At 42.9% G+C, this 11,967-nt stretch overlaps 1 protein-coding gene across 2 annotated transcripts; it reads right to left on the bottom strand.

The window, feature by feature from the left end:
- Positions 1-224: 224 nt before the first annotated feature.
- On the bottom strand, positions 225-1,867 carry LOC124676762. 2 transcript variants are annotated; one of them, XM_047212790.1, is made up of 2 exons: positions 1,581-1,867; positions 225-1,498 (listed from the first exon to the last, which is right to left on the bottom strand). In XM_047212790.1, exon 2 carries the CDS (start codon positions 1,276-1,278, stop codon positions 424-426), a length of 855 nt encoding a protein of 284 aa, XP_047068746.1. In that variant the 5' UTR covers positions 1,279-1,498; positions 1,581-1,867; the 3' UTR covers positions 225-423. The 2 variants fall into 2 exon arrangements, with proteins under 2 accessions (XP_047068746.1, XP_047068747.1); XM_047212791.1 differs by having other exon boundaries at positions 225-1,491.
- Positions 1,868-11,967: the final 10,100 nt, after the last annotated feature.

Here is an 11,967-nt window from a genome sequence, read left to right as displayed (position 1 = left end):
ACCGGGAGCTTTCTGAAGATTAGTTTCAGTTGTTTGTTTTTTTCTTTTGGTTGACTATCTGTTTGCATCTACATAGTGTGGATGTGTGATGTCTGAGAAACTTTGTATTCGAATGATGTAGAAATGTTGCTCTGTTAATAAACTTTTTCAGATTTCTATTCAAGAAAAGATAAAAAAAAATGGAGAACGAGAATATGGCAGTCTATCTAATATCTCTCTTGATATACCAAAATTACATGGATACATCAGACCTGAACTTGCTAACCACACTAAGAACTAGCTAGAACAAGAAAAATAAGAAACCTGAAGTACTTGGGCAAGGTTTGGTTAACTTGCTAGATCCTACTCCTACATTTCTACTGGTAGGATTCACTCATTTGGTAGCAGAGCAGTCAGAAAAACAAAACTGTCATCATGTTCCCCCTACTCAACCTTGCATGCATGAAGCATCAAAGTGAAACCAAACCGATGAGATGGATGCTCTGTTTCGTCCTGTGAGCATGACCTTAACAAAAATTTCTCCAAGGATTGTCCTGACTGAAACAAGAACACCCCACATCCATTCGACGAACCAAATAGCCAGTCATGCACATCCCAGAGCACCTCTACCGGGAGTCCATCGACAAAAATAGTCTGGTTTCCTCTGAACTTCCATGAAAGCCTCTTCACCTGCAATACTCTCTTCTTTCCGATCCTGATCTCCAAGCTTGGATCCTTCACCCCTGATGTGTCACACTCTACAGTGATATGATGATCCTGGCCAACGTCCAAGAGTCTAGCCTTCGCCGAATACACCTTCTTCCCGTAAACATGTTCCTTCCTGGCTACCATGACTGGACTACAAGGTAAAGCGTCCAAAGACACCTTGTGATCTCCCAGCGTGCACATGTCCCCGAGCACAAGGATGGCTTCAAGATCAAAGATCAGAGCAACGTAGAAACCTTCAGTTGGTTCTGGCCCGGCCGCAAACTTTGCACAAGACATGTCCCAGATGATGTCCAGGGCGCCCCCGTCCACCTCCACGGCCTTGGAGCCTTTCCTCTTCGCGGACAGCCATGGCTTTATCTCTGTCCTGCAGAGGCAACGGCCCGAGGAATCGTCCATCGCGATTCCCAGAGCCTGCCCCATGGCCACCTTGGTCCAGGAGACGGTGACCCTGCAAGATTTGCCGCGCAGACGGGCGTAGTAGGCGCACTGCACCATGCTCTGGCCACTTGGGGAAGAGGAATGGGCGACCTGGACGCCGCTCTGGCTGAGGCAGGACGCGAAATCTCTCATGGTGATGATGGCGACGGTTGGGTGAGCTGCAACCTGCACCCTTGTGTGGCTTTTCCACGAACACTTCGTGTGCAGCGAGGGTAACCGCCCTGTTTAGCACTGGGTCACTTCTATGCGACGGCAGGGGACTATTTTCCTCCTTTCGACCCAGAGCATCTTTGCGCTTCGTAGCCCAAGATTTCCCCCACCTGATTCAACCCCTTGTTCGTCGACCTGGAATCTGAAACAGCGATAAAGCAAGATCAGTCGGGCCAAATAACCGCAACCTTCAAAGAACAACCAAAGGAAGCAAGAACGCAAACCTTTTGTCGACGAAATCAAGAAGAGACCACCAGCTCAACCTAGTGAAGAATGGACTTGCTGGATAGAACTCCAGAGAGGAACGACAAGGAAAAGTAGGACCTTGGTACCAGCCTGACACTGCGGGCATACAAATCCACCGCGCTGCCGTCTTCGACTCACCCTGAACAAGAACTCAACTGCTCAACAACAAAGTGTCACCTTCCCTCAGGACCAGTAAAATACTAGCAGTAGGCACACCGTCTGCCATTTTAAACCTCCTACTATCACTTTCCCCTTCCTTAGGTTAAAGCTTTGCGGTGTTGCAGTGAACCAAAAGCCAGCAGGTGGAAAGAAGAGGACAAGTTCATGAGGGCGACCAGTCCTACTCCACTAGTAGTGGCGTGGCGTTGGGGAATGTGGGTAGCGAAAAAGACGGGGGATGCGGGCCGGCAGCAAGGTGCCGAAACGAGACAAACAATTTGGGGAGATGGAGCTGGGATGCTGCCGCGGTTGCACTGTCTAATCACAGGTAGGTAGTGGTAGCCCACCGTGCGGGCACGCACGTGAGCTCCGCCTGATCATGATCCGATAACAATGTTCTGCTCGCCTGAACAGATTCAGAATTTTTGAGCATCCCAGCCGGGTTTCTTAAACCGGCCTCAAATAAAAAAAAATTGGATGCTTTATTACTTTTAGAAGCAATTACATCCAGCCTCTGTATAACCAGGATGCACACAGCCGTTTTGTTGTCTCGAGTCCAAAAGACTAGGCGAGATACATATCGGAACGATGAAACATATAACGCCTAAGGTGTAGGTGGGGCATCTATCCGTAGACTATGCTGCCACCCATGTAGGGAAACAGTATCCCTCGCCGTAGCCTCCAACCGTGTACAGACCTCCGTAAATAGGTCCCGGTTCTCCACTCGCTGAAGAGGTAACCATGAACGGAGAATACTTGTACATCTGTAGATGACCTGCAACAAAGAGCAATTTTTGTTACTAAAGATATTGTCATTTCTATATAGCCAAAGCGCCCAGATAACTGCTAGCGCCCCACCCTAAGAAGCAACTTAAACCTTGAATCGATACCATGAAGCCAATTACCAAAGACATTTGCGACACTAGTCGGATGATACAGGGTAGCCGCTACTTGGATGACTGACCATATAGATCTCGCGAACTGGCATTGGAAGAATAAGTGTTTGATTGTTTCGTCCTGATGACAAAAAACGCACCGTGTACTTCCATGCCAATTCCGCTTAACAAGATTGTCTTTGGTGAGAATAACCCCACGACGAAGATACCATCCAAAATTTTAAATTTTTAATGGTATCTTCATCTTCCAAATCTTCTTATTGCTATCAACTGGTAAATCAGAAAGAAGGATCGCATTGTAGAAAGATTTTACGGAAAAAGTACCATCTACATGAAGGTTTCATCTAAATTCGTCTGGTTCAGGCGATAAATGAATATCTCCGAGCCGTTGAATTAGGGTATTCCATGACACAAGTCTTTGTCCAAGTAAAACCCGTCTGAACGTCACATTCGGAGGTGAGGTAGTCATTACAGTAGCAATGGTATCACCTTGGCGACGAGCAATCCTATACAGAGCAGGATACTGTTCACTTAAGGGTGCATTCTCTAGCCAAGCATCTTCCTAGAATCGTATCTGTGCTCCATTCCTTATTGAGAAAATACCATGGCGAAAAAAATACATTTTTGTCGCCATAAGACCAGCCCAGAAGTGAGAATCCTCAGGTTTCCAAACCACTTGGGATAATGTCTTCGAACCGATATACTTTCTCCGAAGAATAGTTTGCCAAGTCCCATCCTCGGTAAGTAGCTTAAACAGCCATTTACCCAGTAGAGCTGAATTCTTCACCTCCAGGTCATGAACTCCAAGCCCTCCTTGATCTTTGGAACTACAAACTATACTCCACTTAACCAGTCGATTTTTTTTTTCTCGCTGTCCCCTTGCCAAAAGAATCTGGATCGATGGTAATCGAGTTTATGCAGAATTCCTTTCGTTAGGATGAAGAACCATAACATATACAGTACCATATTTGTGAGTACCGAATTAATGAGTACCAATCTTCCTCCCAGGGACAACAATTTACCTTTCCAGCTACTAAGGCGTTTTTGTAATCTTTCTTCTACTAATTTCCATTCTGCGATTGTAAGTCTCCGATAATGAATCGGAATACCCAAATAACGAATAGGAAATTGGCCTTGCCCGCAACCAAACAACTCTGTATACAGAGCCGTTTCATTTTGGGCATCACCGAAACAGAACAATTCACTTTTATGGAAATTGATTTTCAATCCTGACAACTGCTCAAAAGCCGCTAAAATTAATTTCAGATTTTGAGCTTTTTCAAGATTATGATCCATAAACAGAATTGTATCGTCGGCATATTGAAGTATAGATAAACCACCATCAACCAGATGTGGAATCACTCCTTCAATCTGGCCATCAGCCTTGGCCCGCTCTATGAGTATAGCCAGCATATCCGCTACAATGTTAAACAACATCGGTGATAACGGATCCCCTTGGCGTAACCCTTTTCGTGTTTGGAAATAGTGGCCGGTGTCATCATTAACCCGGATTGCGACACTACCTCCATACACAAAATCATTTATTAGAGCGCGCCACTCGGAGAAAAACCTTTCATCCCGAGTGTCTCGCTGTAGGAAAGACCACTTGACTTTATCATACGCCTTTTCAAAATCTAGTTTTAAAATAACCCCATTTAATTTCTTAGAATGCATCTCATGTACCGTCTCATGCAAGACCGCCACTCCATCAAGGATGTTTCGTCCTTGCATAATGGTTGTCTATGATGGCTGGACAACATGATCCGCAACCGTATTAAGTCGAATGGTGGCCACTTTCGTGAAAATCTTGAAACTTACATTTAAGAGGCAAATAGGTCTATATTGTTGAATCCTTTCTGCCTCATTAACTTTCGGTAACAAGATTACTTCACCAAAATTTAGACGAAATAATTCTAGTTGTCCAATGTGTAGGTCACCGAACAAAGCTAGAAGGTCCGATTTAATCGTATCCCGTGAAAGTTTGGTAAAACTCCACTGGAAAACCATCAGGACCCGGTGCTTTGTTGCATTCCATTTGGAAAATTGCCTTCTGAACCTCTTCCTCAGTATAAGGTGCAGTTAGTAGACCATTTTCTTCCATAGAAACTTGGGGTATATCATCCGTTAAGTCCTCATTAAGAGAGAAGGTGCTTCCTCTGGAGGACCAAACATGCCTTTATAATAATTAGTAATGTAAGATGTGAGTTGCTCATGGCCTTCAATCAACCCTTCATCTTGAATAAGAGAGTGAATACGTTTTTTCCGATGTCTCCCATTGGCTAAGCCATGGAAATATCGCGTATTTGAATCTCCTTCCAAAATGAATTGAGCTTTGGAACGTTGATACCATTTGAATTCCTCCTCGCGAAGAAGACTCGCCATCTACGCATTTGATTGATTTTTAAGTTCAATCTCTTGCGTAGACAACAGTCTAACCTCCGCAACAGCCTCAAGCTCATCAATTACATTTGATAAGCGAGCCTTCTCTTTTTTGAGGATACCAGCCGTATGGGCAGCCCAACCAGAGAGATGTTTGCGCATTGTCTGCATCTTATTATTCCATCTCAAAATTGGAGAGCTGCCCCCGACCGGTCTCTCCCAAACCTTCTTAACCATATCATGAAATCCCTCTCGAAGTAGCCAGCCAAGTTCAAATTTGAACGGCCGTTTACAAATAGGACGGGGATTCCCAGTAGTTAGGAGGATGGGAGCATGTTCAGATAGTTTTTCAATATGTTCTAGTGCACGGACTGACACCATAGGGTATTTATTTTCCCATGCGGTATCCATCAACAAGCGATCTAGTTTCTCGTATGTGGGTTCAGGCAAGCTGTTGGCCCAAGTAAACTGACGACCGAACATAAACACCTCTCTTAAATCAAGGCTATCAATGACAGCGTTGAACAAGAAAGGCCAATGTCCATCGAAACGGCCTTTACTTTTCTCATGAGGAAATCTCAACAAATTAAAATCGCCTCCGATTAAAATTGGATAAGGATTATCTTTTGTAAGATTTACCAACTCACGTAAAAAGTCAGCCTTAAAAGCATCCTGGGCGGCACCATACACAGCAACCAGACTCCACGTGAAACCGTCTACTTTATTCTGAATGTCGAGCTTAATGTGATACTCTCCATCAGAATTAGCTAAGATAGTCATGGTGTCTATACGGACGCCAAGTAAAATGCCACCGGACCTACCACGAGGCGGGCGAGAAAACCACTGAAAGTTAATCCCGTCTGACAGTCGGTCGAGAAAACTTTGTGTGAAATTTTGCCTACCCGTCTCCGATATAGCAATGAAATCTAAATCGTAATCTCTACAATCATCGGCAATGTGGGAATGCTTAGCCAAGTCACCAAGACCTCTGCTATTCTGAAACATGCCATTCATCAAGAAACTATTTTAGATTTAGTATTCTTGTTATATCTACGAGATTTCTTTCTAGCCGACGATCGAGAACCACGTTCAGAAGCTTGTAGATCAGAACTAAGCTCCACGTGTTCTAAATCGACTTCTGAAATATTACCAATAATAGCCGAGAGAAGCTGACCATCTAGGATGTCATTGATACGTCTCCGACGTATCGATAATTTCTTATGTTCCATGCCACATTATTGATGATATCTACATGTTTTATGCACACTTTATGTCATATTCGTGCATTTTCTGGAACTAACCTATTAACAAGATGCCGAAGAGCCAGTTGTCTGTTTTACTCGCTGTTTTTGGTTTCGAAATCCTAGTAACGAAATATTCTCTGAATTGGACGAAATCAACGCCCGGGGTCCTATTTTGCCACGAAGCTTCCGGTAAGACCGAAGAGGAGTCGAAGTGGGGCCACGAGGCGCCGCCACACTAGGGCGGCGCGGCCCAGGCCCCGGCCGCGCCGACCTGTGGTGTGGGGCCCTCGTGTGGCCCCCCGCGTTGCCGTTCGCCTACTTAAAGCCTCCGTCGCGAAACCCCCGATACCGAGAGCCACGATACGGAAAACCTTACAGAGACGCCGCCGCCGCCAATCCCATCTCGGGGGATTCTGGAGATCTCCTCCGGCACCCTGCCGGAGAGGGGATTCATCTCCCGGAGGACTTGATGGCGTGTATTTCACACGTTCGTTGGGAACCCCAAGAGGAAGGTATGATGCGCACAGCAGCAAGTTTTCCCTCAGAAAGAAACCAAGGTTTATCGAACCAGGAGGAGCCAAGAAGCGCGTTGAAGGTTGATGGCGGCGGGATGTAGTGCGGCGCAACACCAGAGATTCCGGCGCCAACGTGGAACCTGCACAACACAACCAAAGTACTTTGCCCCAACGAAACAGTGAGGTTGTCAATCTCACCGGCTTGCCAGTAACAGAGGATTAACCGTATTGTGTGGAAGATGATTGTTTGCAGAGAAAACAGTAAAACAAGTATTGAAGCAGATTTGTATTTCAGTATTAAAGAATGGACCGGGGTCCACAGTTCACTAGAGGTGTCTCTCCCATAAGATAAAAGCATGTTGGGTGAACAAATTACAGTCGGGCAATTGACAAATAGAGAGGGCATAACAATGCACATACATGACATGATAAGTACAGTGAGATTTAATTGGGCATTACGACAAAGTACATAGACCGCCATCCAACTGCATCTATGCCTAAAAAGTCCACCTTCAGGTTATCATCCGAACCCCTTCCAGTATTAAGTTGCAAAGCAACAGACAATTGCATTAAGTATGGTGCGTAATGTAATCAACAACTACATCCTTAGACATAGCGCCAATGTTTTATCCCTAGTGGCAACAAGCACAACACAACCTTAGAACTTTCTGTCACTGTCCCAGGTGTCAATGCAGGCATGAACCCACTATCGAGCATAAATACTCCCTCTTGGAGTTAAGAGCAAAAACTTGGCCAGAGCCTCTACTAATAACGGAGAGCGTGCAAGATCATAAACAACATATATGTAATAACTTGATAATTAACATAACATGGTATTCTCTATCCAACGGATCCCGACAAACACAACATAGAGTATTACAGATAGATGATCTTGATCATGTTAGGCAGCTCACAAGATCCAACAATGAAGCACAATGAGGAGAAGACAACCATCTAGCTACTGTTATGGACCCATAGTCTAGGGGTGAACTACTCACTCATCACTCCGGAGGCGACCATGGCGGTGTAGAGTCCTCCGGGAGATGAATCCCCTCTCCGGCAGGGTGCCGGAGGAGATCTCCGTGAATCCCCCGAGATGGGATTGGCGGCGGCGGCGTCTCCGGGAAGGTTTTCCGTATCGTGGTTTTTCTCATCGTGGGTTTCGCGACGGAGCCTTTGAGTAGGCGGAAGAGGCGAGTCGGAAGGCCGACGAGGGGCCCACACCATAGGGCGGCGCGGGCCCCCCTCTGGCCGCGCGGCCCTATGGTGGCGGCGCCTCGTCGCCCCACTTCGTATCCCTTTCGGTCTTCTAGAAGGTTCGTGGCAAAATAGGACCCTGGGTCTTGATTTCGTCCAATTCCGAGAATATTGCGTTACTAGGATTTCTGAAACCAAAAACAGCAGAAAACAACAACTGGCTCTTCGGCATCTTGTTAATAGGTTAGTTCCAGAAAATGCACGAATATGACATAAAGTGTGCATAAAACATGTAGGTATCATCAATAATATGGTATAGAACATAAGAAATTATCGATACGTCGGAGACGTATCAGCATCCCCAAGCTTAGTTCTGCTCGTCCCGAGCAGAGTAAAACGATAACAAAAGATAATTTCTGAAGTGACATGCCATCATAACCTTGATCATACTATTTGTAAACATTTGTAATGAATGCAGCGATCAAAACAATGGTAATGACATGAGTAAACAAGTGAATCATAAAGCAAAGACTTTTCATGAATAGTACTTAAAGACAAGCATTAATAAGTCTTGCATAAGAGTTAACTCATAAAGCAATAAATCAAAGTAAAGGTATTGAAGCAACACAAAGGAAGATTAAGTTTCAGCGGTTGCTTTCAACTTGTAACATGTATATCTCATGGATAATTGTCAACATAGAGTAATATAACAAGTGCAATATGCAAGTATGTAGGAATCAATGCACAGTTCACACAAGTGTTTGCTTCTTGAGGTGGAGAGAGATAGGTGAACTCGACTCAACATAAAAGTAAAAAGAATGGTCCTTCAAAGAGGAAAGCATCGATTGCTATATTTGTGCTAGAGCTTTTATTTTGAAAACATGAAACAATTTTGTCAACGGTAGTAATAAAGCATATGGGTTATGTAAATTATATCTTACAAGTTGCAAGTCTCATGCATAGTATACTAATAGTGCCCGCACCTTGTCCTAATTAGCTTGGACTACCGGATCTTTGCAATGCACATGTTTTAACCAAGTGTCACAATGGGGTACCTCCATGCCGCCCGTACAAAGGTCTAAGGAGAAAGCTCGCATTTTGGATTTCTCGCTTTTGATTATTCTCAACTTAGACATCCATACCGGGACAACATGGACAACGGATAATGGACTCCTCTTTAATGCATAAGCATGTGACAACAATTATTATTCTCATATGAGATTGAGGATATATGTCCAAAACTGAAACTTCCACCATGAATCATGGCTTTAGTTAGCGGCCCAATGTTCTTCTCTAACAATATGCATGCTCCAACCATTAAGGTGGTAGATCTCTCTTACTTCGCACAAGACGGACATGCATAGCAACTCACATGATATTCAACAAAGAATAGTTGATGGCGTCCCCGTAAGCATGGTTATCGCACAACAAGCAACTTAATAAGAGATAAAGTGCATAAGTACATATTCAATACCACAATAGTTTTTAAGCTATTTGTCCCATGAGCTATATATTGCAAAGGTGAATGATGGAATTTTAAAGGTAGCACTCAAGCAATTTACTTTGGAATGGCGGATAAATACCATGTAGTAGGTAGGTATGGTGGACACAAATGGCATAGTGGTTGGCTCAAGGATTTTGGATGCATGAGAAGTATTCCCTCTCGATACAAGGTTTAGGCTAGCAAAGTTATTTGAAACAAACACAAGGATGAACGGTGCAGCAAAACTCACATAAAAGACATATTGTAAACATTATAAGACTCTACACTGTCTTCCTTGTTGTTCAAAACTCAATACTAGATATTATCTAGACTCTAGAGAAACCAAATATGCAAACCAAATTAGCAAGCTCTAAGTATTTCTTCATTAATGGGTGCAAAGTATATGATGCAATAGCTTAAACATGAGCACAACAATTGCCAAGTATCAAATTATCCAAGACATTTTAGAGTTACTACATGTAGTATTTTCCAATTCCAACCATATAACAAATTAACGAAGAAGAAACTTCGCCATGAATACTATGAGTAGAGCCTAAGGACATACTTGTCCATATGCTACAGCGGAGCGTGTCTCTCTCCCATAAAGTGAATGCTAGGATCCATTTTATTCAAACAAAACAAAAACAAAAACAAACCGACGCTCCAAGCAAAGTGCATAAGATGTGACGGAATAAAAATATAGTTTCAGGGGAGGAACCTCGATAATGTTGTCGATGAAGAAGGGGATGCCTTGGGCATCCCCAAGCTTAGACGCTTGAGTCTTCTTAGAATATGCAGGGGTGAACCACCGGGGCATCCCCAAGCTTAGAGCTTTCACTCTCCTTGATCATATTGTATCATACTCCTCTCTTGATCCTTGAAAACTTCCTCCACACCAAACTCGAAATAACTCATTAGAGGGTTAGTGCACAATAAAAATTAACATGTTCAGAGGTGACACAATCATTCTTAACACTTCTGGACATTGCATAAAGCTACTGGACATTAATGGATCAAAGAAATTCATCCAACATAGCAAAAGAGGCAATGCGAAATAAAAGGCAGAATCTGTCAAAACAGAACAGTCCGTAAAGATGGATTTTATTAGGCCACCAGACTTGCTCAAATGAAAATGCCCAAATTGAATGAAAGTTGCGTACATATCTGAGGATCATGCACGTAAATTGGCTTAATTTTCTGAGCTACCTACAGGGAGGTAGACCCAGATTCGTGACAGCAAAGAAATCTGGAACTGCGCAGTAATCCAAATCTAGTACTTACTTTACTATCAAAGACTTTACTTGGCACAAAAAAACATAAAACTAAGATAAGGAGAGGTTGCTACAGTAGTAAACAACTTCCAAGACTCAAACATAAAACGAAAATACTGTAGTAAAAACATGGGTTGTCTCCCATAAGCGCTTTTCTTTAACGCCTTTCAGCTAGGCGCAGAAAGTGTATATCAAGTAACATCAAGAGACGAAGCATCAACATCATAATTTGTTCTAATAATAGAATCATAAGGTAACTTCATTCTCTTTCTAGGGAAGTGTTCCATACCTTTCTTGAGAGGAAATTGATATTTAATATTACCTTCCTTCATATCAATAGTAGCACCAACGGTTCGAAGAAAAGGTCTTCCCAATATAATGGGGCAAGATGCATTGCATTCAATATCCAAGACAACAAAATCAACGGGGACAAGGTTATTGTTAACCATAATATGAACATTATCAACTTTCCCCAAAGGTTTCTTTTAGCATTATCAGCGAGATTAACATCCAAATAACAATTCTTCAATGGTGGCAAGTCAAGCATATCATAGACTTTTTAGGCATAACAGAAATACTTGCACCAAGATCACATAAAGCATTACAATCAAAATCTTTGACCCTCATTTTAATGATGGGCTCCCAACCATCCTCTAGCTTTCTAGGAATAGAAGTTTCAAGTTTTAGTTTCTCTTCTCTAGCTTTTATGAGAGCATTTGTAATATGTTTTGTGAAAGCCAAGTTTACAGCGCTAGCATTGGGACTCTTAGCAAGTTTTTGTAAGAACTTTATAACTTCAGAGATGTGGCAATCATCAAAATCTAAATCATTACAATCTAAAGCAATGGGATTATCATCCCCAAGGTTGGAAAAAATTTCAGCAATTTATCACAAACAGTTTCAGCAGTTTTAGCAGCTTCGTGTAATTTTGCGCGCTTTGCACTAGGAGTAGAAACATTGCCAACACCAATTATTTTACCATTAATAGTAGGAGGTGCAGCAACATGTGAATCATTAGCATTGCTAGTGGTGGTAATAGTCCAAACTTTAGCTACATTTTTCTCTTTAGCTAGTTTTTCATTTTCTTCTCTATCCCACCTAGCACGCAGCTTCAGCCATTAATCTTATATTCTCATTAATTCTAACTTGGATGGCATTTGCTGTAGTAACAATTTTATTTTCAATATCCCTATTAGGCATAACTTTCGATTTCAAAAGATC

Source organism: Lolium rigidum, chromosome 7, assembly GCF_022539505.1.
Source record: "Lolium rigidum isolate FL_2022 chromosome 7, APGP_CSIRO_Lrig_0.1, whole genome shotgun sequence".
Classification (NCBI taxonomy): Eukaryota; Viridiplantae; Streptophyta; class Magnoliopsida; order Poales; family Poaceae; genus Lolium; species Lolium rigidum.
This window is presented reverse-complemented; position numbering and strand designations above follow the sequence as displayed.

Coding starts and splice junctions, on each gene's coding strand:
- LOC124676762 (XM_047212790.1), bottom strand. CDS start 1,278: ATGAGAGATTTCGCGTCCTGCCTCAGCCAGAGCGGCGTCCAGGTCGCC.